The sequence below is a fragment of the Saccoglossus kowalevskii genome, chromosome 21 (assembly GCF_978046115.1).
Source record: "Saccoglossus kowalevskii chromosome 21, keSacKowa6.1, whole genome shotgun sequence".
NCBI lineage: Eukaryota > Metazoa > Hemichordata > Enteropneusta > Harrimaniidae > Saccoglossus > Saccoglossus kowalevskii.
In genome coordinates, this window is record NC_140661.1 from 4,620,233 (window position 1) to 4,645,415 (window position 25,183).

At 36.3% G+C, this 25,183-nt stretch overlaps 2 protein-coding genes and 1 long non-coding RNA gene across 4 annotated transcripts; 1 reads left to right on the forward strand and 2 right to left on the reverse strand.

Moving 5' to 3' along the window:
• Positions 1–1,399: 1,399 nt before the first annotated feature.
• Positions 1,400–12,685, reverse strand: LOC100370496 (cytochrome c oxidase associated subunit FA4L3-like). 2 transcript variants are annotated; one of them, XM_085494803.1, is made up of 6 exons: positions 12,546–12,685; positions 8,949–8,984; positions 8,606–8,656; positions 3,401–3,489; positions 3,159–3,219; positions 1,400–2,377 (listed from the first exon to the last, which is right to left on the reverse strand). In XM_085494803.1, the coding sequence occupies exons 3-6, from the start codon at positions 8,645–8,647 to the stop codon at positions 2,279–2,281; spliced, it is 291 nt and encodes a 96-aa protein (XP_085350929.1). In that variant the 5' UTR covers positions 8,648–8,656; positions 8,949–8,984; positions 12,546–12,685; the 3' UTR covers positions 1,400–2,278. The 2 variants fall into 2 exon arrangements, with proteins under 2 accessions (XP_085350929.1, XP_002732280.1); XM_002732234.4 differs by lacking the exons at positions 8,949–8,984; positions 12,546–12,685 and adding an exon at positions 9,873–10,027.
• LOC146729581 (uncharacterized) lies at positions 10,123–25,042 on the forward strand. The gene is made up of 2 exons (XR_014928002.1): positions 10,123–10,553; positions 24,762–25,042. It is a non-coding gene; the product is annotated as an uncharacterized LOC146729581 (long non-coding RNA).
• On the reverse strand, positions 15,880–24,860 carry LOC100370346 (cytochrome c oxidase associated subunit FA4L3-like). The gene is made up of 5 exons (XM_085494804.1): positions 24,749–24,860; positions 24,298–24,361; positions 18,732–18,820; positions 18,243–18,303; positions 15,880–17,974 (listed from the first exon to the last, which is right to left on the reverse strand). Exons 2-5 carry the CDS (start codon positions 24,334–24,336, stop codon positions 17,876–17,878), a joined length of 288 nt encoding a protein of 95 aa, XP_085350930.1. The 5' UTR covers positions 24,337–24,361; positions 24,749–24,860; the 3' UTR covers positions 15,880–17,875.
• Positions 25,043–25,183: the final 141 nt, after the last annotated feature.

Below are 25,183 nucleotides of genomic sequence, written 5' to 3' on the forward strand. Positions count from 1 at the left end.
AATTGACAATTATTTTTTTTGTAAAACAAAATAGAAGTCACGATCATTGTATTGTCATGCCACCAATGAGCCACAAGATTTATTAAATAGTGTGTAATAATGCAACAATATATGAATAACAATGATAGTGATGACTGTAACATAACTGAACAATTTTATTATGATTTCAAAAACTGACATACTGTCATCTGTAATGTTTTGACACGTATGCCAATACAGTTGTGCATGCTGCCAAGGTATGACATATCTTATTATGTATAAACATAGAAAATGTTTGGTTGTATCATATTTACACACTGTATTCAGGTGTTGTATATCAACACCATGCAATTGGAAACATTTTGTTTCTCAGAAAATCAAAAAAAATCCAGCAGCCATGATGCTTGTATTTTCAGTAATACTTAATATATGAGAAAAACAAAGTCTCAACTTTCTGATTTAACATCTGTGAAAATCGAATTAGAAACTAACATGTGTATTGGGTGCTGGGTTTACAGCATGTCCAGTGTGGTTGATTCGACTTTATTTTAATTACTGTGATGATTTGGTTTGAATCATTTAAAAAAACACTCAAATATTTCTACATTTTTGACTTGTTATTTTTGTTAAAGCGAGGGAGTATTCACCTGCACATGCTTCAGATGGCCTTAGCATGTCAATGTTTACAAACAATCGTCTATCCATGAGTCTTTGCGTTTTTAGAGTGTGTTATTATCATTGCTTGGGACTAAATTCTCGCTCGTGCTCTGGTGACGACCCTCCCGCCTTAAAATGAATAAATAGATTCCTTATTTGCAGTATTGGAATTAATGTGGTCCGAAGCTGTGTACATTGTGAGAAACGTATTATTATAAATATCAATACTGTTTATCACGTCTGAATGCTTGCGACAGTTTAGCTATTAGAGTGTGTTTTTGGATTTACTTCACTAATGCTTTTAAGAGCGCCCCAGTATGCATAGAATCACACAGATTCGCTTTTGTTCCAAATTACTGATTCAAAACAAGGTAAAATCCTTGCGAATCCTTGTTTGTTCTCATAATGGCCACAATGGAGCTATAAAAGTACACATTATCTATGGAGACTTTGGACTTGTGAATAAATTTGACCTTTGACCCTTGACCCTAAACGCTTGTACTATTATTTGTAATTTGTCTTCTTAACTATCTATCTGCATTCAAAACCTTGATTTTGTGTGATATGCAAAGCTGCATAATTTTGAAATAAATTCAATTTAAAAGAACTTTTAATTTTTCCACCATCATTATTATCTTCACTATATAAGCTTACATTTTGATATCTTGAATAATTGACATGATAGAGAGTTACATGCTAGTAACATACAATAGTCCTGGTGTCTGCACCCAGACTGTGCAATCTACAATATATGACAAACACATAACATATTTTCCACTTTATTTCATCACTCCAAATCATAGATAAAATACAAATAAATATTTCACAGTACAATGTTATAACATTTTGATCAAGTTGTAATTATAAAGAACATGAACAATATCACCGCCTTTTGTGAGCGCCCTCTATAGACAAATTTATGAAAATATATTCCACCCTCCATCCTAGATTCTTCTCAGCATTGCAACTAGGGGTGTACCATTATTTCTGACGGGGTGGAATTGGTTTTCAGAGAGACTTAATCTTTTCGTTTACCTGGGCATTTTTGCCCCAGTGAAGCTAGTTTGTGGATCCACTGACCCCTTCATGAATATTTTCAGATTTAGTACCCTTACCACCCCAACAACAAAAAATGGTTCAAACCTACAAACGTACACATTCGGCCTGTAGAGGGCACACACACGACTGGATATGTATATAATTGACATTGATTAATTGATAATAAATATAATATTTTTCAATTACCCTTTAGAACATACTATTAAACGGTGTTGAAAATAAATTTCTCTCAAAAGTACTGAGAAAAATGATTTCCGTAATTTCTGTTTTTTACAATCAAGCAGACATTAAGTTATTACTTCGATATTCCAAATATAAAATACAGTACTGTTTTAGCAGAAAGCCATTAATGCAGTCCTGCGTGGATGTCTATAACGCTGCCAAATATGAACAATGAAATTATTATCACGTGACCTTTCGGTATCCGGAGCACATTAAGATACGTGTTTGATTAGTTTTTGATATTTTATAAGTTCAGAATCACTTCTAATGTTCCTAAGATTGAAACTATGCGTGATTAACTACTGCTTTGTTTTATATTTTCTACCAGGATTGCGATACAAGAGGTTTGTGGTGCCCACATTTACTCTGATTTGGCGTAGGGTGACGGTGGGGAGCCGATGTCCCGCCGGAGTGCTTCCAACTTAGGGTCTGGCTTGTATATTTGCTTTAGTGTTAAGAGCTGTAAATCAAAATAAAACACATTAGTTTGACATTATCTGTTATCCATATATGGTGTTATCTGTGGGGCTGAAAACAATTTTAAAAGTCAGCCAAATTCCTGCTCACCAAAATCCGATAAGGTACCCTTGCCGAGTACGATATCGGGTTGCTCTCCATTTACGACAAGGAATTCTCATTTGATTCTGTAAGCAAAATTTTACTGTAAACGCAGATCGACATCTTGTCGGTTAGTGATTTTTGTTTTTCCGGTGGCTTCATACATAGAAGAACGGTTAGGAAACTCCCTCGGTTCTTTAGTTAGAATGCCGGTCTCGATAAACATTTAAAACAAACATTTAATACTGCCGACCGTTGCAGCGATCGAAATTTGCATAACATTACATACTAGTATTCGTTCGAATCGATTCTATCGATTGGGATTTTCTGTAATCTTTTTTTTTTTCTAACAAATTTTCCCGATTTATGCAGCATTGTTGGGATTTGGTATGAATAATAACAATGAAATGGAAAAACAATATTATGTATTCAAATTAAAACCCCAATATGAAACCATAGAAATTCCTGTGTCACTTAATCTGCCACTGACAATGGCCAGGAAAAAAACAACAAGACGGCCGACATTACTATGTTGGAGAAAAATTTCTGCAAACTTCGAAAAAATGCTACTTCTAGTAACCGAGATATAAGCACACTGGCAGTCGGACAGCATGATAGCATGCATACTTGTTTATTTTCAAGCGTTCGATTTTACATGAAAATATTTTGAAACAAAACTTTACCTTTTGTGGGCTTGACGGATTTATTTCATAATATGGGAACGGATTCGCCCTTTTTCGAAAACTATGGTAAATAAAAAAGAAAATATGATATTATATGATTAGGTTGCAAAGATCAACATAGTACAGGTGGTTATTTGAAAGTGCTCCCTCTTTCACTTCAGGGTATATATTCGCTTGTTTTTATACAGATTTGTATGAACATGTATTCCTAAAACATGGAAACGAAGTGACTGTTCACTTACACTACGTCGGTTTTCTGGTACGCTGCGTATGAAATGGCTGATACTGCCAACACGCCGACAAACGATATAATTCCCACCAATGGGGTCAGCTGAAAACACAGAAACGGACATATGTCAGATATATGGATGTGTTTTTATGGAACAATTTAACAGAGAACAGGCATAGGTATGGTCACAGTCCCTCTGACTGTGGTATGGTATAAGTACTTAATTGCATGTCAAAGGCCACAGTGTAGAACTCAGTGAATAATAAAGCCCTATACAGTACTGTATATGAATTCAGTTATCTTTGTATATTTCGTATATTTCAATTCTGAAACTAGCATATAATATAAGATCCTAGGAAAAGCTCCAATTTAGTTGCTTGTCGTGATTAAAAACAACCTGGACTTGTATTAACTCTAAATCGCGAAATGAACACCCTCACAACCCAAAGAGTTGATTGCTTTAATTCTGTACTATGATATGTACATTTAAAACGACGGTGTCGTCAGCTGCGCATGCGACATACGACCATAGCGTGTCGTTGTCTACAGGCAAGCGTCTACCCATGAGCCTTTGCCTTTTTTAACCATGCGTTGTTATCGTCGATGGGGGACTCATTTTCCGCGCATGTACAGGTGACGCCTGAAAAATTAAAAAATGTCGAACATTGTATTTATATAATTAGGGCAAATTAGGTCATCGTCTCCATGATGTCACCCACACATGTCATCATCTATCAGCATTGTGTTAACTGAATACGCTAAACGGAAAACTGATATTATGGAAAATTAAAATATGAAATATACCTGGAATTCATTTAATGAACCGACATTGAGGTGTTTTTCCGACAAATTTGCTCCCGCCCACTCCCACAAGCTCGTTAATCTCGGTCACGTCGAGTAGCATTTTGTTATATGATATCTAACACCACAAATTAATCCGGTTATAAATAATCACGTGCTCACATCTATAAATTGATTTTAATAAAATAAATCATAAAATACATGATTAATTTATTGATGTGTCAACACCAGAGTTGAAAAGATTACCTGGCGATTTATTATCAATATATCTTAAACCACAACAAAGGACCCCCCCCCCAAAAAAAAAACCAGCTATTGTCACGTATGTTAGTGGGAAATAAGCTCATACTAGTACTCTTTCGTCTGCTTAGTCTGAGTATAAAAGTGACATCTATTCACATCAACACAATATAGTAGTACGTCTTGAAAGTTGTAGATGCTAGCTTTATGGCAAATCATACCAAGTTTAATTAACGGATGTTGACCATGGTGGTTATTCCTAGTTCAATAACCCGTACTGAATACATGAAAGATGCACACAACCTGGCCTGGTACCAGTCTGTCGTGCAACCTTTCAGATTACAAACACTATCCTTATAACCTTATTACCAGTATCGGCTGATCGTAGGAATGATATACTGCTGTGTAGTTATTGTTTGCTTGGCAGATCAGATCAAGATATGACTTGTTTACGACCATTGAAACAAACGTACTTTGCCTAATCTGTTGTCACTGTACGCTAAAACACTGTAAACAGTTTGTCTCTATTTATCTAATCGAGACGTCGAATATTTAAAATGTAATTCCGTTTATTTGGATACTTAAAAAACGTCATATTTTGTCAAATTGATGTAATTCGTATAAAAACAATTTATCTACTGTAATAAAATTGACATGGTTGTATGTGTCAGTATAGAGTGCACTGACCGATCAAGACAGGGGTCAGAATGTATGAAATGTGACATTGAGAACGGACTTAATGACAATAGAGTTTTGTCCTAAAGATATCTTCTAGTAATCTGTGTTTGCTTTGTCGTTTTAATAACGTGTAACACGGCGTGTAAGACAACAAAAGCCGAGAGTCAGGTGTTATAAACTATTGTGATCCGTAACCCTTAGAAAATCAAGTATGGTCGAACCAACTAAATTTCTAACGTACTATCTATCCTAAAGGGCAATCATTCAATGGATGTACTAGTAATTTAATGACAGAAACTGTTAAATAAATAATTAATTATATTCTTCAATTGAACGGTAGAGGGCAGTATTCATAAAATAATTGTGATATATCGCGTGTTCGTATCTTATACTGTGTTATTACACGTGCTACTAGTGCCATTATAAAACAAAGCTTTGTTTTGAAAACAAACTGTGAAAACAAACCAATTTTAAAATGGCGGAGTGACTTATTTACAGTTTATGCACAGATGGCTCAACTCAACCCATTATTGAATAGTCTTTAGCTCGAGGTATTCTGACGATACTCTTACTATTTGATGTTAAAAACGTATTTCAAATTTTAAAACAAATGTTACACAACACCAATTTATCAGTACATTTACCCCTGCTAGACTTGGATACAGTCTCAGTTTGCTTTGTTTTTTGTTGTTTTCTTTTTGGCGATATATCATTATATTTCTTGAGTGTGTAAATGACGAAAGCCTGGTAGACCGCGTTTGATGCGATCCAGTCGGTACTTATAAACTATTTCAATTTTTATTTTAAACCAAAAATCAAGAGATTTTATACAAGTCTGCCCAGTTGTGTAAACTTTCTAAACTGTTTTTTTTTAATATTTAAATACTGTGATGACACTACTTACTACTCAATGAATCGACGTCAAAGCTTATATACAAGGCAGAATTTGTTACGTCAAAAAACTGTCAAATGGTTGGCTGGTACATCTCAAATCATTAGATTTTAACCATATTCACTATACCAGTGAAGCCGCCATCCTGGATTTTGTTTTCTTATTTTGTTTTCGTTTTTTATGATGTGCCGTTAATTTGTTGTTTTGTGGACGCACAATAACGTGACGACACAGTCAGCTGGCATCAGTGTCGTTGGGTGTATATGATATGTATATCATATACACCCAACGAGACCGATGTCAGCTGACTGTGCGTGACGACCGTTATGACCTGACACACTTTATGCAAATTGACATTCGTAAAACAACATTTAACGCATCACACTATTGGTTGCTATAGAAACATGGCCGGGCAATTTGTTCTAGAAGAACAACGAATACAGTATAATTCTCCTGATATCAAAATTGATAAATATCGACTACTTCAGACAGATTTAAAGCGAATTTGTAAATAACACTAAAAAATAATAATATTTATTGAAACTGGTACATTTCAGTTTAAATAAATAAAAATAACGGCTACTAAGCAATAGTCCTATGTTGTTATTTTTTAGTTATAATACTAAAAACTCATTCTCGAACAAAATGTTGCAACTTCAAAATGACAGGTGTGCCAATATTGAGTCAAGGTCAAATTGCCTAATTGTCTACAAGGTTAAAGTTCTACTTAGATTGTGGCTTTGTGTTACGGTGTGTTTGTACTTTGATCATATGAGTCGATAAAGCAACATCTGTTACTTGAACTTGAAAAGCAACACTCTTTGGAATGAGTTGCCATAAAACTGGCATCTACAACTTCCAAGACGTACTACTATACTGTGTTGATGTGAATAGGTGTCACTTTTATGTTCCTAATAAACAGCCTGAGGGCTATCAGTAATAAGTTCAGAACGTTATATGTTTTAAATTAAAACAGTTTTAACAAAAAAAGTCCCATGTGAATGTTTTTTAGAGTACAATAGGCGTAGAGCTCCTACATAAACATAACAACTTGGCATCACAGTTGTTATGCACATAGTCACATGACTTGACTCGTCCCATGATCAGTCATGTGATGTGTCGTGGCAAATAAATATTTCTGTGACGACATGTTATCATATTTTTAGCATTAACCCAACTTGTGGAGACTGCACAAATACGTTTCATTTTTATGTTTTCTGTGTCCTAGATATGTGTTCAATTCATGTGTGGTTTTGGGACGACATGACTGAGTTATTTGGCCCGGTTACAGTAGCCGTGGTGTCTCCGTCCATCTTCATATCATAATAGTGACAATTTAATGTGCTATCCAGCGCCACTTGATCGTGCCAAACGCCCAGTAATTAAATCCTCTCGACTCCGATTCTCAGGGTGTGTGACTGTGTGTACATGAATACCGCATCAACCGGAGATACCGGTCATAAGCTCGAAGTGACAACCACTACCCGCCGTTCTCGTATCCCGTGAGAAAACAAAATAAACTTCTACTTATTCATTGACATGTGAGACTAAATTTGCCATCTATGCGTGGAATCTGAGCCTCTTAAAATGGTCTAAAGTGATAGTTTATCGATGATGGAATCTTGGCTGATATTCAAATGCGTCACACTCAACCTTCTTAACGATTGACCTGAAACTGTTTACGAGGATTTGAGCGAAACCATAAATGTCACAAAACACCCTGGTTCTTTTATGACTTCGACCTGATTCTCCGTGACTCCAATATTACAAAGGTGGAAAGAAATGAACACGATGTAATGAAAACAACTTTCGGCTGGTTAATTATCTACAATAGTATTGGCCCATGTTTTTCAGTACTCGTCACTAGCCGCAATGCATTCTGGGCAGTGGGGACTGCTGATTTGCCCCTATCTCCGAACAATATATAACGTATTACTGGTTGTATTTGTACCGAGATTTTTACAAACAAAAACATAACGATACGGGCTTGGCAGAAGTAGCGAGGAAAGAAGACCTGTTGAACTTGAAATTGAGATTTCTGACACTCGTTAGATTTTTTCGTGTGACCTTTGACAAATCAACCTGTAATTTATTTATTATTGCGATATTTTTGTTTGCTTTTATCTGCCGCCCATCGGCACATTTGTCAGAGGTCGATGTTTGATTAATGGCAATATAAACATGTCGATCTTAAATCAAACAATCGTAACATCGCAGTTCTAATATTATCACAACATACAGCGGTTTAATTTGTTCCAATTCGTTATACGTCAGCGGCAATATATGCGTGATTTTCGTAATTTTGTTTTGATACAACTGACAGTGTTTAATTTAATTGTTTCTCTTTAACAATACACGTATGTCCTTGTCATTCTAATAAACACGCGCCGTGTCCAGTTTGATTTAGAACTCATAGCGACCGTGACGTATACAACGCGTGAACATGCGCTGCGCGACGACCACCTTCCTTTAAGAAACTGCTCTAATATTTGGAATTCCTAAATAACATATTTTCCATTATTTAATGTTTAGTGTTTTAATTATTTAGTTAACTGTGAGCACTATTCTGAGAAATCACGTGACTAGCAGTTTATGGTCAGTTCTTACCTCATAATGTTTTTTCAGAAACTGAGCCGGGCTTAATGGCATTGTGTATTTCTGAAATAAGAACAAATTATCATCATTAACATGATATCTCCTTGTGCCATGTACATATCATTGTTGTGCTCTTGGTGTATCTGAATGTTTCTCCTAGTGATTCGATCTCACGACAGGTAATATGAATGTAATGTATTCCCATTCCCAAATATGTAGATACCCCCCTCTAAGCAATATATACACCATAATTGAAATGTTGAGACTGTGGATGATTAATAAGAAATTATCTACAGAATATTAATTAAAGCGGCTCTTCTAAATTAAGCTTGATTTGTAAACATAAGCCACTCACCGAGATATGAGACTGTGTCTGAAGGATAAGAATCTCCTGTACTCACAAAATGAAATATGCGGTAAAGTAAAAGCAGCATGTCGTCGTCAAAATATAAAGAAATTTTAGTCAATTTGCGAAAGACCAATGTCTTGGTGAGATACTGCTGTATACCTATAGATATGTTAACTCATTATGAAATTCATGCTAAGCTAACTGACATTTTCTGCTGTTTTCTAACCAAAGCATTATCACCATGTATGTACCAAAAAAGGAATGTCAATTTTTTTTTTACCGTGATATTACAGTATTCTATTCTATTCCGAAACTGAAACGGCGTGGATTAGTCAACATTTCTAAGAACTCGAGAGAATTCTTTATGAATTGTGTATTCATGCCTCGATTATCGTTTCCCTGGTCAAACAGTGTATCATGCATTGTAATGAACGCCGTAGACAACGCCCGGTGACTCTGTAAACACCCCACATAGTGTTTGGGAAAAACAGACATTACATCATATTCTCATTACTTATACCAGTTTTAATATGATCGCTCCCATATAATGTGTGTGTCCTGCTGCGCATGCCCGTCGTTTTATTTACCGGCAATAAGGACTTGCGCATTGCATTATTTATCTCACTGTCTACGGTTTACGACATGCGTTTGAAAAACGGTGAGGTGAGACTAATGTATAAGGAAGAAGGAAGTATTCCTACCTTTTATCATAACATACGTCACGTAAAAAATGAAAATTCGCTAACGTATTAAATATTTTATTTTCGTCATGTTAAAACTTACACGCCTTTTTGTTACCTTGCTACGACGTAAATGCGATTCTGTCGAAAACGATACATCTAAAGTGGGAAGTATTGATGGTTGGTCAGTAACCGGCGTCTGGTGGGTAAACCGTCTCACGGCACACAGGCACACATAATCCACACTTACCTTGAAATAGATGAGGCTAGTAACAGCAGAGGTGACGTTGTACCGGGAAGCGTTCAACTGAACCGGTTGCTTCTACTACAGTAATATTAGAACAAACGAAGCCGATCATGTGATCAGGAATTTATGCGAAACTTCACGTAAATTCTGTCATTCTGTCTAATTATGCAGGCGACATTATAATTCACGTTATGTATTAAATCAGCTCTGGTTGTCGTTTGCGTTCATGTTTCCTATTGGTCGCTTAGACGGGCGTAACCTAGTTACCAGTTGACGGGACGCCATGTGTCGCTGTCGTAGACCCCATAACGCGATTGACGAAACGAATGATGAGTATAAATTTTAATTTAATTTAATTTACACCTCAGATCACCCGGCAACGTTCAATTGCTGTCTGAAATGCTGGCTTGTTTCGACGAAACTGCGTCGTTATTAATATTCTGAGCGTTTTCGTCCGCCTAGCTTTTCAAGTTCAGTGGGCTGTCCCAAACATACCGACGAATCACACGGAAGTGCCCCGTACTTAATCATTCTACAGTGTGGGCGAAACATCATGTGTAACTCCGCCCATTCCGTGCATATGCCGATATTAACGACTTATATCATCAGTCGCTATAGAAAGAATTCCACATTTGGGATGAGATGCTTCGGTGACAGGAATTCAAGCAGACCGCGTGGACTGAGGTAAGACACTCATTTCAGTTTTATATATTTGTAACACTTTAATTGTTTACAAATAAGATATATATAATATCAGAGTGTATATATTGTTCGCTTTCATTCTAGTGTTGTTGTGAGCGAAACAACACACATGTATATCAATTCGGAGTATCAAACTGTCTTAGGTTGAGTTGGGCTCAATTTTATAATCCTTATGTACACTGGTTTCTAAAAATAACTTTTAAATCACAATTCCAAAACAATCACATGCGAACTGTGTACATGTTCCACGTAAACTAGGTAATACGGATCAGGTGTGGATGTTTAGTCTACCAAAGCATAATTTTAAGTAAATATACTATTTAGATATACTGAGAGAGATGACGTCATATTTGTGTCGATTTACTCTAAATATTTAATTTGTTCAGCATCACGATGTTCTAAGGAAAGGCTCTTTTTAATAATAAGCTGTTTGTTCATTTCATGCCGGTTTGGTTCAGAAGTGGGTTTCTCGGCAAATGACCGGATACCATGTGATATCGGTAATTAAGTACGTATCCGAGTCTAGGAATCATCTACTATTCAGGTAACATTCAGGAGAATTTGACACTAGTATCAACCGGAATGATAATATTACGTCATGTTTTCTCTTCTCGTTACCATAGTTATTGACACAATATAAAATAGTGTTTACAAATATCAATTAGTTGTAAACATTTTTATTTAAAATATTGACAAGCGCTCCATTTTCCGTAGATGCGGCTTGGGTACGAAGCGATTTGGGTTGGGTCAAAATATGAATATATCTCCGTTGTATGTCATTAATTCCCTTTTTACCCAGAAGCACACCGAGTCACTATACAGCTTGTTTAGATATCGGTATAGTCTGTGATTTTGAAATTAAAACAAAAAGTCAGAATCTAGTAGCCACAAAGAGGAACTTCTGAATCATAAATGAAATAAACATTCCTTGTCGTACAAGGAAGTAAGTTGGTGCACTCGACTGCACCTCAGAAATGATAAACATTTCAAGTCGTATACACTTGGGACACGGTAGCAGGCTGTCTCACCTTTGCATTTTACCAAAGAAGACGGCGACATTACTGGGTGTCACGCGACATAATGACCACTCATATACCAAATAAAACGACAATCAAACACTTGTAATTCCTTGGCGTCTGGGATTGTTGAGTTGTCGGCAAACAAACTGCCCGGTGCTTTCAACGCCCCGACGAATGAGTCTAAGAAATCTATATAACAAGACACGACAAGTTATGCGTATATGTACAAATTCAACAACGATGTTATTTTTTAAACAGACTGATATAGACACGACGTCACTCATGACGGGTTCACACAGGTGTGCGTACTAGTTACGTATAATAAAAATAATATGTGTCTTTTAATAATTAACCGATTATAGATAATATCATATCATATAAAAAAATAATACACGTCGAGCATGACGTATTCAGAGAAGTTAAATTCCACGAAATGATAGAAGATCTAGATGGATACTAATTTATTGTTTTATTTTTTTCTAAATTGGGCCAGTAGCCATGCGTATAGCCGTACACGAGTCGCCACTTTATGTATTCGTACGTCCACTTCATTCAAGTTCTCAGATTGTAACGTCCCGTCAAAAAGAAATGAATTCATCGCCAGCAGGTGCACATATGATACATGCCATGTCCTAATATGGAAACAGTATTCGTTCTCGTAATTGGGTGACGTAGCCACGGTCGTAAAATTTCAAATCGCGGGTGGCGTCAAATGCCGCCGGTCATTGCATGTACGTCACACGTACGCATCACAGTTGCTATGACAACATCGTCACAACAATATACGATTTTATTATATAATATTTAGTGTATTCTCTGTGTTATATCACGTGTCTCATACATGGTATCTAATCTTAAAAATATGGTTTTCAATTTCACCTTTTCACTCGTTTTGTTATAAATCCTTTTTCATGCGTACAACCATGGTCTACCATAACATATGTAAACGAGTTACCTGACGTCTTTTAAAAAAGGTAATGATATTTCCAATTTGTTTTCTCCGGGCTTCTCAGGGGACATTCCACTAGCCATTTGTAACCCATCAATTTAGTCGTTAAACGCGTTTAGTGATCATAGATTGCGATATGACGAGGGATACTATTGCCCCTAATTGGACGTTTTTTTCTTGAAGGTTGCTCACCCGATACAAACCAGTTGCAATGATGAAAACAGTTTTACGTTTCACACGAATTGTGCAATTCCCTGAGGCTGCCAATAATAGCGAAAAAAAGATGGCCGGGCGTACTGTCTAGAGAATGAAGCCGGCTATCGACCTAATGTGTTCTAAATAAAAACAGCTTCACAACGTGTGCTGGTTGTTGACTATGAATACCCAATTTGCATATCTAATATACTTACGTGTCCGGGGGTCATACAAAATTAAATCTATCATGCGTTTAGTGTATTCTTCGCTTCAATTCATCGCATGATTAATATTTGTGTGCGACTGCCCTGCAATAAATCTAGTTTGTGTGAGTTGTTTTCCTATTTTTCATAGGTTGGTTCACCCAGAGTCACTGGCAGAGAGACGCAGTGAAATTGACATTATATTTAAATCTACTCTAACTCTGATATTCTTATTACATAAAACATGTTTTGTTATTACTTACTAGTATCTGTGATTGGCAGTACCACAATGGCCTATCAGGGATCAGTTGTCCAGGCACGTGACTGAGAGACTGCGCCATGTTCAACATGGCGTGACGCGTCGTACGTCAAACACCACGTGATAAACCGACACCATCACACGAGTGTATAAAGAGTAGATTAAATCGGTGTTTAATAGTTTTCAAAATTTATAACATAACACGGGTATTGAGAATTCCTAACGTGACCTCTGGCACAAGTTATAGTTGGCAACAATCCAACAATCGTTAAAATGGTATAAATAGAATACCGTAAAACCATGCATCCGTGATGTAAACGTGACGGGCATGTTTCTCTGTATCTCATAAGACGTTTCAATTAATCTACCGAGTATACTGATTTGTCACTCTCCTCTTAAAAGATTTAGTATCTAACCATGTATGCGATATTTTCATTTCTAATCATAATACTGTGACTATAAACTTGTTTTCAACGAGCGTAAAAGATTACACTTGCATTGAAAGATTGTATGGAATGTATTATGCTTTAATAGCTAGTTAAAAATATGTGGTAAATTGTGGGTACCACAATGAGCGTATAACGACTGCAAGTATTTACTGCTAAAGGTTGCAAAGGAGGAACTTAAGTTTGTTTTTAAGTAATTCGCTCAGGCTGACATACAATGATTTACTATTCGAAGTGATAAAAATCTTTGGATTATAAAAACTACTTTTATCGTTTAGAATGTAGAATTAGCATTATTTAGGAGAAGCTTACCAAATAACAGGCTCCCAGGAAGAATTAATACTAAAGCATTTTGTTAAAGTCATATTACTATTAGAAAGTGATTCAAATCTTCAGCCATGTTTTTGAGAATGAACTGAAATCAGTTTCGCATTTATATATTTTTTATTTTGCAATAATCTGTTCTTCCGGGCAATATATTGATATTTATTGACTTTAAAAATAGTCGGGTCACCAGCCTAATTTCCGAGAAAAGACAGATGGTTGTATTTTAGTGGATAGTTGCCATTCTGACTGTATTATGGTTTCACCATAGGTTTCTAAGTCAGAAATATTATGCCATATCTCAAATCTGTAGTCTGGTAATATAAGCTGAACAAATTATATATTGTGAATAATAGGGTACTTATTGTTTTCATGAATTATTTCAAAAATCTGAATATTAAATTGTTATAAAAATTAGAAAACAAGCAGCCTGTCGGCTGAGATAGCTCCGCTGTTAGCAATGCACATGGCAATTAAAGAACGGAAGATATCATTGGAAAATGAACAAATATGAGAGAGGTCTACATGTAGTACATATATGTATAATATATCAAAGCATCTGGACTTGCGGTTTTCAACAAGAAGTCGAAAATATCACTTTTTACCAAAAATTACAAAAATATTCACCAAAATTAGAGAATTAAAGATATCATTACAAAATAAACAAATCTGAAAGAGGTCCACATGTAGTACCTATATATGTAATATCAAAGTAATTGGACTTGCGGTTTTTAACAAGAAGTTGAAAATATCACTTTTACCAAAAATTACAAAAATATTCATCAAAATTAGAGAATTGAAGATATCATTATGAAATGAACAATCTGAGAGAGGTCCACATGTAGTACCTATATATGTAATATCAAAGCAATTGGACTTGCGTTTTTCAACAAGAAGTCGAAAATATCACTTTTTACCAAAAATGACAAAAATATTCACCAAAATTAGAGAATTAAAGATATCATTACAAAATGAACAAATCTGAGAGAGGTCCACATGTAGTACCTATATATGTAATATCAAAGCAATTGCACTTGCGGTTTTTAACAAGAAGTTAAAAATATCACTTTTTACCAAAAATGACAAAAATATTCACCAAAATTAGAGAATTGAAGATATCATCATGAAATGAACAAATCTGAGAGAGGTCTACCCAAGGTACATATACACCAAGTATCAAAGCATTCAAGCTTGTAGTTTTCAAGAAGAAGTCGAAAAAGTAAAACATTGACACGGACGACGGACGAGGGAAGACGACGGACGACGACGGACAATCACTCATATGATAAGCTCGGCTCGACAAAATCGACAGCGGAGCTAAAAAATTATAACAAGGTTCTCAAAATACGTCACTGTAACACACAAAAGCATGCTATGTCATGGTGGCATTGGAAAATAGCTCCATGATTTTACACAATAAGCAGGCTCTTGGCTGAGATAGCTCCCAGTTAGCAATGCACATTTCATCACAAATCTGAAGTTGGTCCATCTGAGGTATTTATATGTATAATATCAAAGCAATCGAACTTGCAATTTTAACAAGAAGTTGAAAATGTCACTTTTTACTGAAAATTACAAAAACATTCATCAAAATTAGAGAATTGAAGATATCATCACGAAATGAACAAATCTGAGAAGTCCACCTGTAGTGCCTAACAACGCACACTAAATAGGCAAAGGCTCATGGGTAGACGCTTGTTTGTAAACAGCGTCACCTTTACGTCATGGCTGTTTGTCGCATACGCAGGTGACATCCCCCCCCCTCGCATTAACACTAGGATATCAGTTGATGACTTCATCATAATGGCTACTGCAATGCATCATGGGTAGGGTAAACTGACTAGTCCTTATGTTAGTGGCTAGGAACACCCTAACATCACACCCCACACAGCACATCCAAAAAACTGAAAAGATTATTCATGTTCATATTTGGTCACTTTATTCAATGACATGATTATTTTTCAAAATAACAGCAACAAACTGCCCACGGCACTAAAATAAAATTGAGATGCATGATGGTATAGGACATTAGTACTATAACTGAGATATACATATCTTAAAACATAAATTTTCATATTATTCAAAATAAATTATTAAATACCGTCATATTTAAAGCTAAATAGCTTTTCAAATAATTTCAAATAATTTCTTTGCATATATTATTGTGTAAGATTTGAAAAATCTCAAGTATTTTTCTTTTTTAATTTCCGCTAAACATTTTGAGTATGATATGTACTATGGATACTTGAATTGCGCAAGGGTTGTATAGTCCAAATAAAGAGAATTGGGCACAATACATGCACAGAAAGTGATGCACACTGCAATCTTATTTAAATCGTGAATTCCGCAAAGACTCAAAATTCAATTAGTTGGTAGGCACGCTTCGAAGGCGGCGTATGGTTCTGTCTCATTTCAAGTCACACGATAATTTGATGTAATAAGGCAATATAACGACGCACTGCAAATCAGAGTACGCATATTGCCTGTTACAGTAGTACTATTGTTTTTTTGTTTGTTTTTTGTGTTTTTTTATAACGTCGTTCAAAAAAAATAATGAACAATTGATAAAATCGTAGTTGAGCTGATTCAGCTACAGTTACTGAACAACTCAATACATTCCTTTGACACTATGAGTAATCATAATACAAGCACAGTACACAGTGGTACATGTTGGTTTTCGTTTTAATAAACGGGTGTAGCACACTACACTGTCTGTTATGTGTCCAAATATCATTGTAATTCCGTATAATGATTAACTTTGTTTTGATATGTCGATACTTCCAGCTGTGCGTGACGCGGGAATGTGGTCCTAAAATAGATTACATCTCTCGGGGCTATATTGATTATTGAATGAGAAGAGCGAAGCTACGCATGCGTAGATGCTCATCATAGTGGTGTAGGGTTTTTCCTCTTAGAGAAACATTGTGGTTAAATCATACATGGCCGAAATATTGTTGAAGCATTAGGAGGGGAATAATTTTCGGTAAAATTTGCTACAAAAATAATCATCGTTGATTTCCTCATGTGAATTCACTCGTGATCGGCACGCGGGACGACATCGTTTAGAATTCCCTTCGCGTTTATTTCCGATCGATAAAATTTGAAAAATGCAAGACTAATTCGTTGATAACCTCGTACGAAATGGTTCATAACCATGTAAACAGAAAGTAATGAACATGATATGCGTTATCTATACCAGACCGCAAATGTTTCAGTGAGAGATACGTATTCACATTCTCGGGCCACATTCCACACATCATCGAGACATGCTTGTTAGCATCACGGTTAATAAAATATGACAAGTTGAGATTTTGTAAAAGTAAATTGTTTGCTACACGAATGAACGTCTTATCCTCGTTCACGGACTATATGTCAACTTCAATAGAACTTTTGAGTCTTTGCGGTCACATGATCACCCACTAAAGATTTGTATGAGAATGAATGACAACATTCAAATATATAAAAACGAAAGAAATACATTATGTCTATTGCTCGGCTGAACAAAGTACACCATCTGAAGAATTCAATGAATGTAAATTCGGAGAATTAACGAAATCCTCTTGAGTAACATAAATATATGTGAAGTATTAGACTAATTATAGCATGGTAATAGAAACGATTTCCCACGCAATGACGGTATCTACTATCATGCAAGGATGGTGACCATAACAATGTAATTCTCCCAACATTATAACGATAGTATCAACACGACCGCGTAATGAGAATATATTTCTTAAATATAAAGAATAATTCCTTTATTTCATTACTATGTACATTGGGCGGGAATCGTCACCCAGTCGATGTTAATACAATATCAAAGAATCCTAGATCCCTTGAATACAGGCATAAAATTAAATATAATGAAAATAATCTGTGTAATTCATAAGAAATTGAGGCAGTTACGAGAATTTACGATGACGCTGCACGTGGGTGAGCTGGTGATCCAATATCTCGTCGGAGTGCTTCTAATTCGGGAATAGGCTTGTATGCTTGTTGCACTGTGATGAGCTACGGATCAATAAAAAAAAACGTCATTACATAATGAAATATACAACAAAAGATGTTCTATATTGAAATGTATTTTCAGAATGTTGTACATAACGCCCAAATAATAGAAAAGCTACTTGTCTAATGTTACCATGGCAACTTATATTGCATTCTCCTCTTGGTTGTCAACGCGTCGTGTACATAAAAGATGATTCCCGCGTTTAAATTATTAATGATATGAGACATATTTAATGTATAAATCCTATTAAATCGTGATTTGTGTACTCACCTTTTGTGGTTTGCTGGAGTCCACATTCTGCCAGGGCCAGGGATTACCAGATTTGTTAACACTGCAAAGAACAAACAAAATAACACATTAGGATTAAATTAACTTCACCAATGTGACCGTGCTGTGTTCGTTTTACATCCTGTAGATTGAACTGGTCATTACCTCACAAATCCAATCTGTAGATCAACAGAACAATTACTTTTGGCTTTCTAAACGATCCTAATATATTTCCATGGCAACACAGGACTTAATGCATATATTATTGACTTTCAGCATCAAATTGCAAACTTCACTGAAGATGTCCTTCGTCGACTTATATATACTGTCCTCTGGGATGAACCAATAATCACACTGTCTGTACAATTTCCCTTAGTGAGCAAATTTTTTTTTACCAATCTTTCTCCTATGTTTTTTTTTTTTTGTTTTTTTTTTTTTTAGTTCTGACACTCCGTCTTTTAGGCAAATATATTTAGAATAATTGGTACTTACACAACATCTGACTTCGTGAATACTGCATATGTAATGTAACTTCCAGCCATTACGCAAACACCGCCTACCATGGCAACAAGGGGAGTCAGCTGCAAAGAAAGATACAAAAACCGTGAATATTCACTGCATGAAGTTAAATTGTAACAAATCTCTAAACCATAATTTCATAAAACATTATAATTATATATTCATTACTAAGGCAACGGGTTGTTGGGCTAATTTCAGTAGTTCGGTGTGTATATAATTCGTTGTGAGCGCGAGGCGATGTTTTGAATGGCGTCTTTCAGATTACTCACTATGTGACACGACCTCTGTACAAGAATATATATGCAATACTAGTACTTAACTCCCTGAGAAACGTGGGAGGCAGGAAATTAGAACTATTGTCAAGTATAAATTATGATATTTTTGTTGAACTGTAAAGATCATCAAGGAAAATAGTGGCTTGTGAAAATAGCGGATATTGGTACATTGTACGTGAAAATGTTTCTAGAGTTTCCTGAGTGAAATAACAACAGTATGTCACCATTGGGTACACTTCAGTCTACTGTTGATACCAACAAATAATACAGTCATATTGATCCAAGAAATCAATATATTTTGATTATAGTTTGAATCAAATGTGTGGTATGGATTTTGGGAAAGTCAATTGTATTTCATGAACTTTCGTAAATGTTATCTTAAGGCGCTGATTTTTCACTTATTGTTCTTGAAATAACATTTCAGGCTTCAGTTTGGTACGTCTTGAGTTATATTGTATTACAAAACAAACCACAAACTCAATTGTTTTTATCGACTAGTCTTGCTTGACTTGGTAACAATAGTACAAAGGTAGGATATGTTTATGTTCCGTAACGCGAAGCGATAGATCGCCTTGTGTGAACAAGTCGTGCCGTTTTGACATCCCACCATACGGGGGCATTCGGGTCATCAAATCGATAAAGTGAGGCACAATAAATGTGAACATTATCCAAAAACAAACACACAAAGATTGTATTGCTGACTATACTTTAAACAATGGTCTCTGTATCGGTCATAATCGGCTAAATTGAGCACCAAGCCCTGGGAAATTAGATGGAATTACACGTGGAATATTGCCAAGTGATTTATCTTACTTGCAACCCAGTGGCGTTTTGTTCACAACTATTGGTACATTAAACATTGGCACAATGCCAATAAATGTAATATCGACGTGCGTATTCTACATGAAATCATATTAGCCGAGCATGAGATAATAATATAAATAAATTGGTCTATAGTAACAAGAACCACGACCCCCTATCATAATAGAGATAGACAGACAACTGCATACTGCGCAGCATAGCAACAGAGTTTGTGTCATTGTAGTTTGGAACAGCCTGTCTCTAGTTAGCAACCTAGTATCCAGGTGTCTACGTGCCGTATTAGGCGTAGTAGGTAACGTTGAATTCTTGTGTTCAAATTACGTTCAATACATAGTCATAATATGTGTCCTATATATTCAGTCCATTCACCTATAAACCGACTCATGGCAACCTATATTATTTTCCTTATATAGCCATTGCATAGATTGCGACGTGGTTGCTAATAATACTTTTAAATTAAATTAAATTATTTTTGTCGCCTTATATATCAACCGGTTAAATCGGGTTCTCGTATTGAGACACACGTGCACACACGATGACAGAGAAATAAATAGGGTTGTAATCCCACTTTACAAAGTGATCATTACAGAAAGTGTTATTACCGACCTTCGACAGCAATGTTATATATCTGTCTGTTTAATGACTGACAACGCCAGTTGCGCAAGACTTGGCACTTACCAGTGTCTGTAAGTTGTAAGTAAATCTAGAACCGACACGAACAAGATTCGGTTGTACATAGACATTAAACGTGTTGCCAATTATTTTATTGTCGTCTGCTACTGTGCCCTAGTCTGGTTTTGGTGCTAAGTGACTGTTACGGTTTACGCACTCAGAGCGTACTTAGTAAATCCATCGATATCGAGGCTTTGTAAAATCTTGTTTGTATCGATCGTGTCATCGTTAACAGCATACCTTGTACGATAATCTTGTTGTCAGTTTGTAATTAGAGACATATTCTATTCGTATCAACATTCTAAGTACAATTTATAGATTGCGACAAATCGATTCAATTATTTATTTAGAGGACTGAATGTAATTAATTAATTAATAACCTATCCACAGTTACTACTGTGACGACGACAATGAGGTCACTTTGAGGTCAGGTTTTAATCACGTATCACAATGTACGCCAATAAGGCACTTACTGTGTCATATCTCAAACAAATTACTAGTAGCTGTCTGAGGTCCGATACCTAGAAACCATTTATCACAAGAAATGACAAGAGCAGACCGGTGACCCATTAGGATGTCAACGCATTAACAATTTAAAGTGGTGTAAGGAACACCAGTCGCAGCAATCAAAACAAAATAACTGGCGTTTCAAAGAATCCATTCCTATTTAGTATTTGATTACAGTATAGTAACCTATATAAGTGCTATTCACATACGTGGTCACGTGACGGACACACACATGTATTTTTAGCGTTGAACTATTATTTATTATTATTTGCTTCGATATAATATGTGACGTCATTGCCCCTGTATTGACACATGGCGGTGTATTTATGGTAGCAATGGATACCATGTTTGGTGTACGCCCACGATAAGTCGGGGATCAAGTGTCAGCTATTCTACTAACATTTCAAATTAATGTCTAACAATTGTTTAATGCAGTCATAAGTTCCTGCCTTGTGGGCGCGTTTAGCATTGAACTTGTCTACTGAGTTATACTGTGACACCCGACCGTGGTGCCATAGATGGCCGAAAACAAAAATTGAATTAGTTGCATGCGTAGCGTCTATTTCTCACGCCGATATCGATAGTCGCAACATAAATTGAAACCGACGTGAATACAACATTACTACACATTGCCAGCCTGTAGATGACACAGACCGTATAATACACGGTATATTAATATATGATTAGATGGTCACGTGGTATTCGTTGAGTGAGTCTGCAACGACTGTCTGAATTACCAGCCTGAGTGCCAAATATGATAGTACTCCTCGAATAACTATCGGACAGTCGAATTGTGCTTACGTGTGAAAATGTAAAATTTAGTATTAAATCATACGCCGATGAGCGTAGTTATTTTTTATCACAAATCCGCCATTTTCCATACCCCCAGTGACACGTGCATATCTCATAGTAGAAATACTCGAAATTAATCACCAATTTAGTTTCCTATCAAATCATTCATCGTCACGGTGTATATAATGTTTTTAACATAACAAAATAATCCGCGGACGGATATAATATTTCCGGCATATGTTACGTCCACAGCTGGCGTTTATGTCGACTGTAAATTTCAAAATAAGGTTACCGGTTTTGCTCGCGGTTTGCGTGCATGACGTCAGCGCCGGTGGACGATGCTGGTCCGTGTTTTTGACAGCGGGATGCGGATGTGTCTTTGACGTGACGTCACAAACTTATAAATTTGTTGTTATAGACGTAGTTTCGACGTTCGCGCGCTACAGATAACAGATAAATGACAAGTAATAAGCAATAAATAAAGTGAATGTGATAGGAGAATTCCCGTTGACATGCATTGCATTGTCAAGTTAGAGTCAAGCAGAGTTCACATATCACATGACTGTGTCGTCATCGCGTACGTGAGTCACGACAGAGATGACACTTTGTGAATTGCTCGATACGTCACAGAGTTTACCGTATGATACAAAGTGTCAAAAATGCTTGAAAAATGACGTGACAGCTGTCATGGCAACGCCTGGTGTTTACGTGCCAGGATAAATTGGGAAATATATAATCGGTTCAAATTAAGTAAATCTTGTTTCACGACGCGCGAAAACGAGTGAGTGGGTAAATGTTGCGATAGCTACAGCGTTGACAGTTCATATCACGACACTCCGTACACTGGAATATCTTGGTTCCCAAATACTGTTTTTACGACAACAGGAATGTTTTTAAATTTACGTTCAGTATTTTGTTGTTATGACTGATATCTTGACAACTAACGTGCAGAAAAGAGGAATGCGTCACATGACTCGAAATACCAAATTAGGACGCGTTAGGACTGGACTCCGTCAAAATTATACAGTAAATAATATGAGTAAAAAACTAGTTTATATTAAACCAGTTTCGAATTGATCGTGTGGGACACATGTGAAAATCACATGACCTGAAAAATCAAACAACATATTAATTGAAAAGAATTAACGGAAATTCCGTTTCGTATTCAGCTGCGGCACGGTGAATACACATTCCCGCCATCACTCAGTCACACGGTCTATTTTTAGAACGCATTGTATTTATACACGCTCTCACTATAACAACGTACACTGGGCCTACTATCACGATGAATCATCACCCATGCCGAGCTACTTTCCCGCCCAAAAGACAACTTAGAAAAAATACAAATTTCCAATTTAAATTGTTTTCAAGTTTAGAACAACATTATTTTGGGTGATCTACCATTTTAGATACTAATCTGAAATCAATTTTAAAGTCAAACTAAAGTAAATATTTGCGGAAAATTAACATATAATGGTTGGGAGTGAGCACGTCGACTTGATTGCTTGGCGACCCGGTCACGCTGTCAACACATAATTTACGACCGGCCTACAAAATAAAACAGTTGTAACGCATATTGCCGCCTTGGCGGCCTCTTGAATTTTTGGACAACGTTTCCCTTTTTCATTCATACCTCACTTGCTTTCGATTTCGTGCTAAATCTCCTACCATCTCCTGCTAATTGTATTTGTTTGATAGCGTTTTCTTGGAAGTACGACACGAAGCAGATGTACAAAGGCGTCGTGTAGTTTTTTATGAAGACAGAACCCGAAACGGACATGGCATCTTGCATTTCTTTCCTTGAAAGAGGTTTTTTATTATTTAAATTGACTGTGGGGAAAATATTCCATCAACTGTAGACATCACAGCATTCACACGACATGAAGCCACATTAGCTTCAGTTCACGCTGTCGCGCACTGATGACCCGGGCGCCCCATCGTGTCGATTTTAGGGAATTAGTGTAAGAATACTACGAACGACGAGAACACTTGCTGAGTATCCAAGCAGTAAAAACATTGTCCCTTTGTACGGCCAGTGGAAGTGTCCTTGATGGGCACCGACAATTTGGTCAAAGTTGGCAGGATCAATTAGAGTTTCTATAAATGGTTTATCTCTTCTAACCTCGGGGCCATTTAGATAGCTCACATGATAGCATAGCTAGCCAACCTGATGGACTATTAGCCGATGTGGGGGAGGTTGGGTCAAGCAAAGACCAGTAGAATATTTCATGCATGCAATATTTTGAGAGTGGTTGTCAGAGTTGAAAAAGACACACGTGACAATATATAGAAAAAAATATATTAGTTACAAACTACATTCCACTATTTTCTGTGATTTGTTTAATTTATTTGTACACCCTGAACGCCTCAACAATTTAACCTTGAATATGCGGTCCCACGTTTTTCGTGGAATCGACTCGTGTATTATAAATGAAAATATACACAGCGTAAAGAATATAGTACATATTCACCTCGTAATGCTTTCTGAGTGCTCTCACTACGTAACTCATCTTGTATGATTTGGATTTCTTTTTTCTGTAAAAAAATGAAATGAAACAAAGGATATGATGAAAACGCCGGTTTTTGAATGATTTACATAAATGGCGGTTAATAGTCATACGGGAAATGCCTGAGATACCGCCAGCCTTTTTTAATATTTGAAACATTTAAAAACAATGGTCATCTGATTTTGGACACATTTTGGATAAAAAAACAGAAGTGAAATGAGATTAGACGAATAGAAGTAGAACTATTCAATCATATGGTATGTCGTGAGTTTTTTTTTTTTTTTTTTGACGATTGCGACATCAAGTTCAGATGCGCACCTACGAGCCGGTGCTTTACCGGTTTTACGAAATTAATATTGTACATACACCCACACATCACCCGTTTAACTACAATGTCTGATTATGTTTCTCTTACCTTAAAATTACAGAAGAATGGAAACGGAAGTTTCGTCTCTCACGTGCTGCTTGCTGTAGAGTCGCTTGGTAAATGATGAACGCAGTCACGATACCGGCCGGTATATAGCAGATACACGAATCAAGTATGACGTCAAAACTCGTTGTAGGGTTGAACCGGTCACGTACGCCATCGTCGACAACTCACTGCTATATATGGCAATAAGGGGCGTGGCTATTAACATAATTACGCACGATTGGATGTGCGTTTCCTTATTTGGTAACTACTAATAAATATATAGTAAGCAGCGTATAATCGTGGTTATTCTTGACTGGTATGACTCGGACACACCCCTCTGAGTCATCCAATCACAGTAATAGAAACCATGAATGAACGGTCGTGTGTAAATCTGGGTCATGACTGTTAGTTGAAGCGAGGCAGCAGTTGGCGCACTCA

Bases quoted from the DNA above. Each gene is read 5' to 3' on its own strand.
- LOC100370496 (XM_085494803.1), bottom strand. From the start codon at position 8,647: ATGCCATTAAGCCCGGCTCAGTTTCTGAAAAAACATTATGAG. The intron at 3,490-8,605 runs GTAAGAACTGAC...CTGTGTTTTCAG, and splicing joins TTCTGAAAAAACATTATGAG to CTGACCCCATTGGTGGGAAT. The intron at 2,378-3,158 runs GTAAAGTTTTGT...TTTGATTTACAG, and splicing joins ATCCGTCAAGCCCACAAAAG to CTCTTAACACTAAAGCAAAT.
- LOC100370346 (XM_085494804.1), bottom strand. From the start codon at position 24,336: ATGAGTTACGTAGTGAGAGCACTCAGAAAGCATTACGAG. The intron at 18,304-18,731 runs GTAAGTACCAAT...TGTTCTTTGCAG, and splicing joins TTCACGAAGTCAGATGTTGT to TGTTAACAAATCTGGTAATC. The intron at 17,975-18,242 runs GTGAGTACACAA...ATTGATCCGTAG, and splicing joins ACTCCAGCAAACCACAAAAG to CTCATCACAGTGCAACAAGC.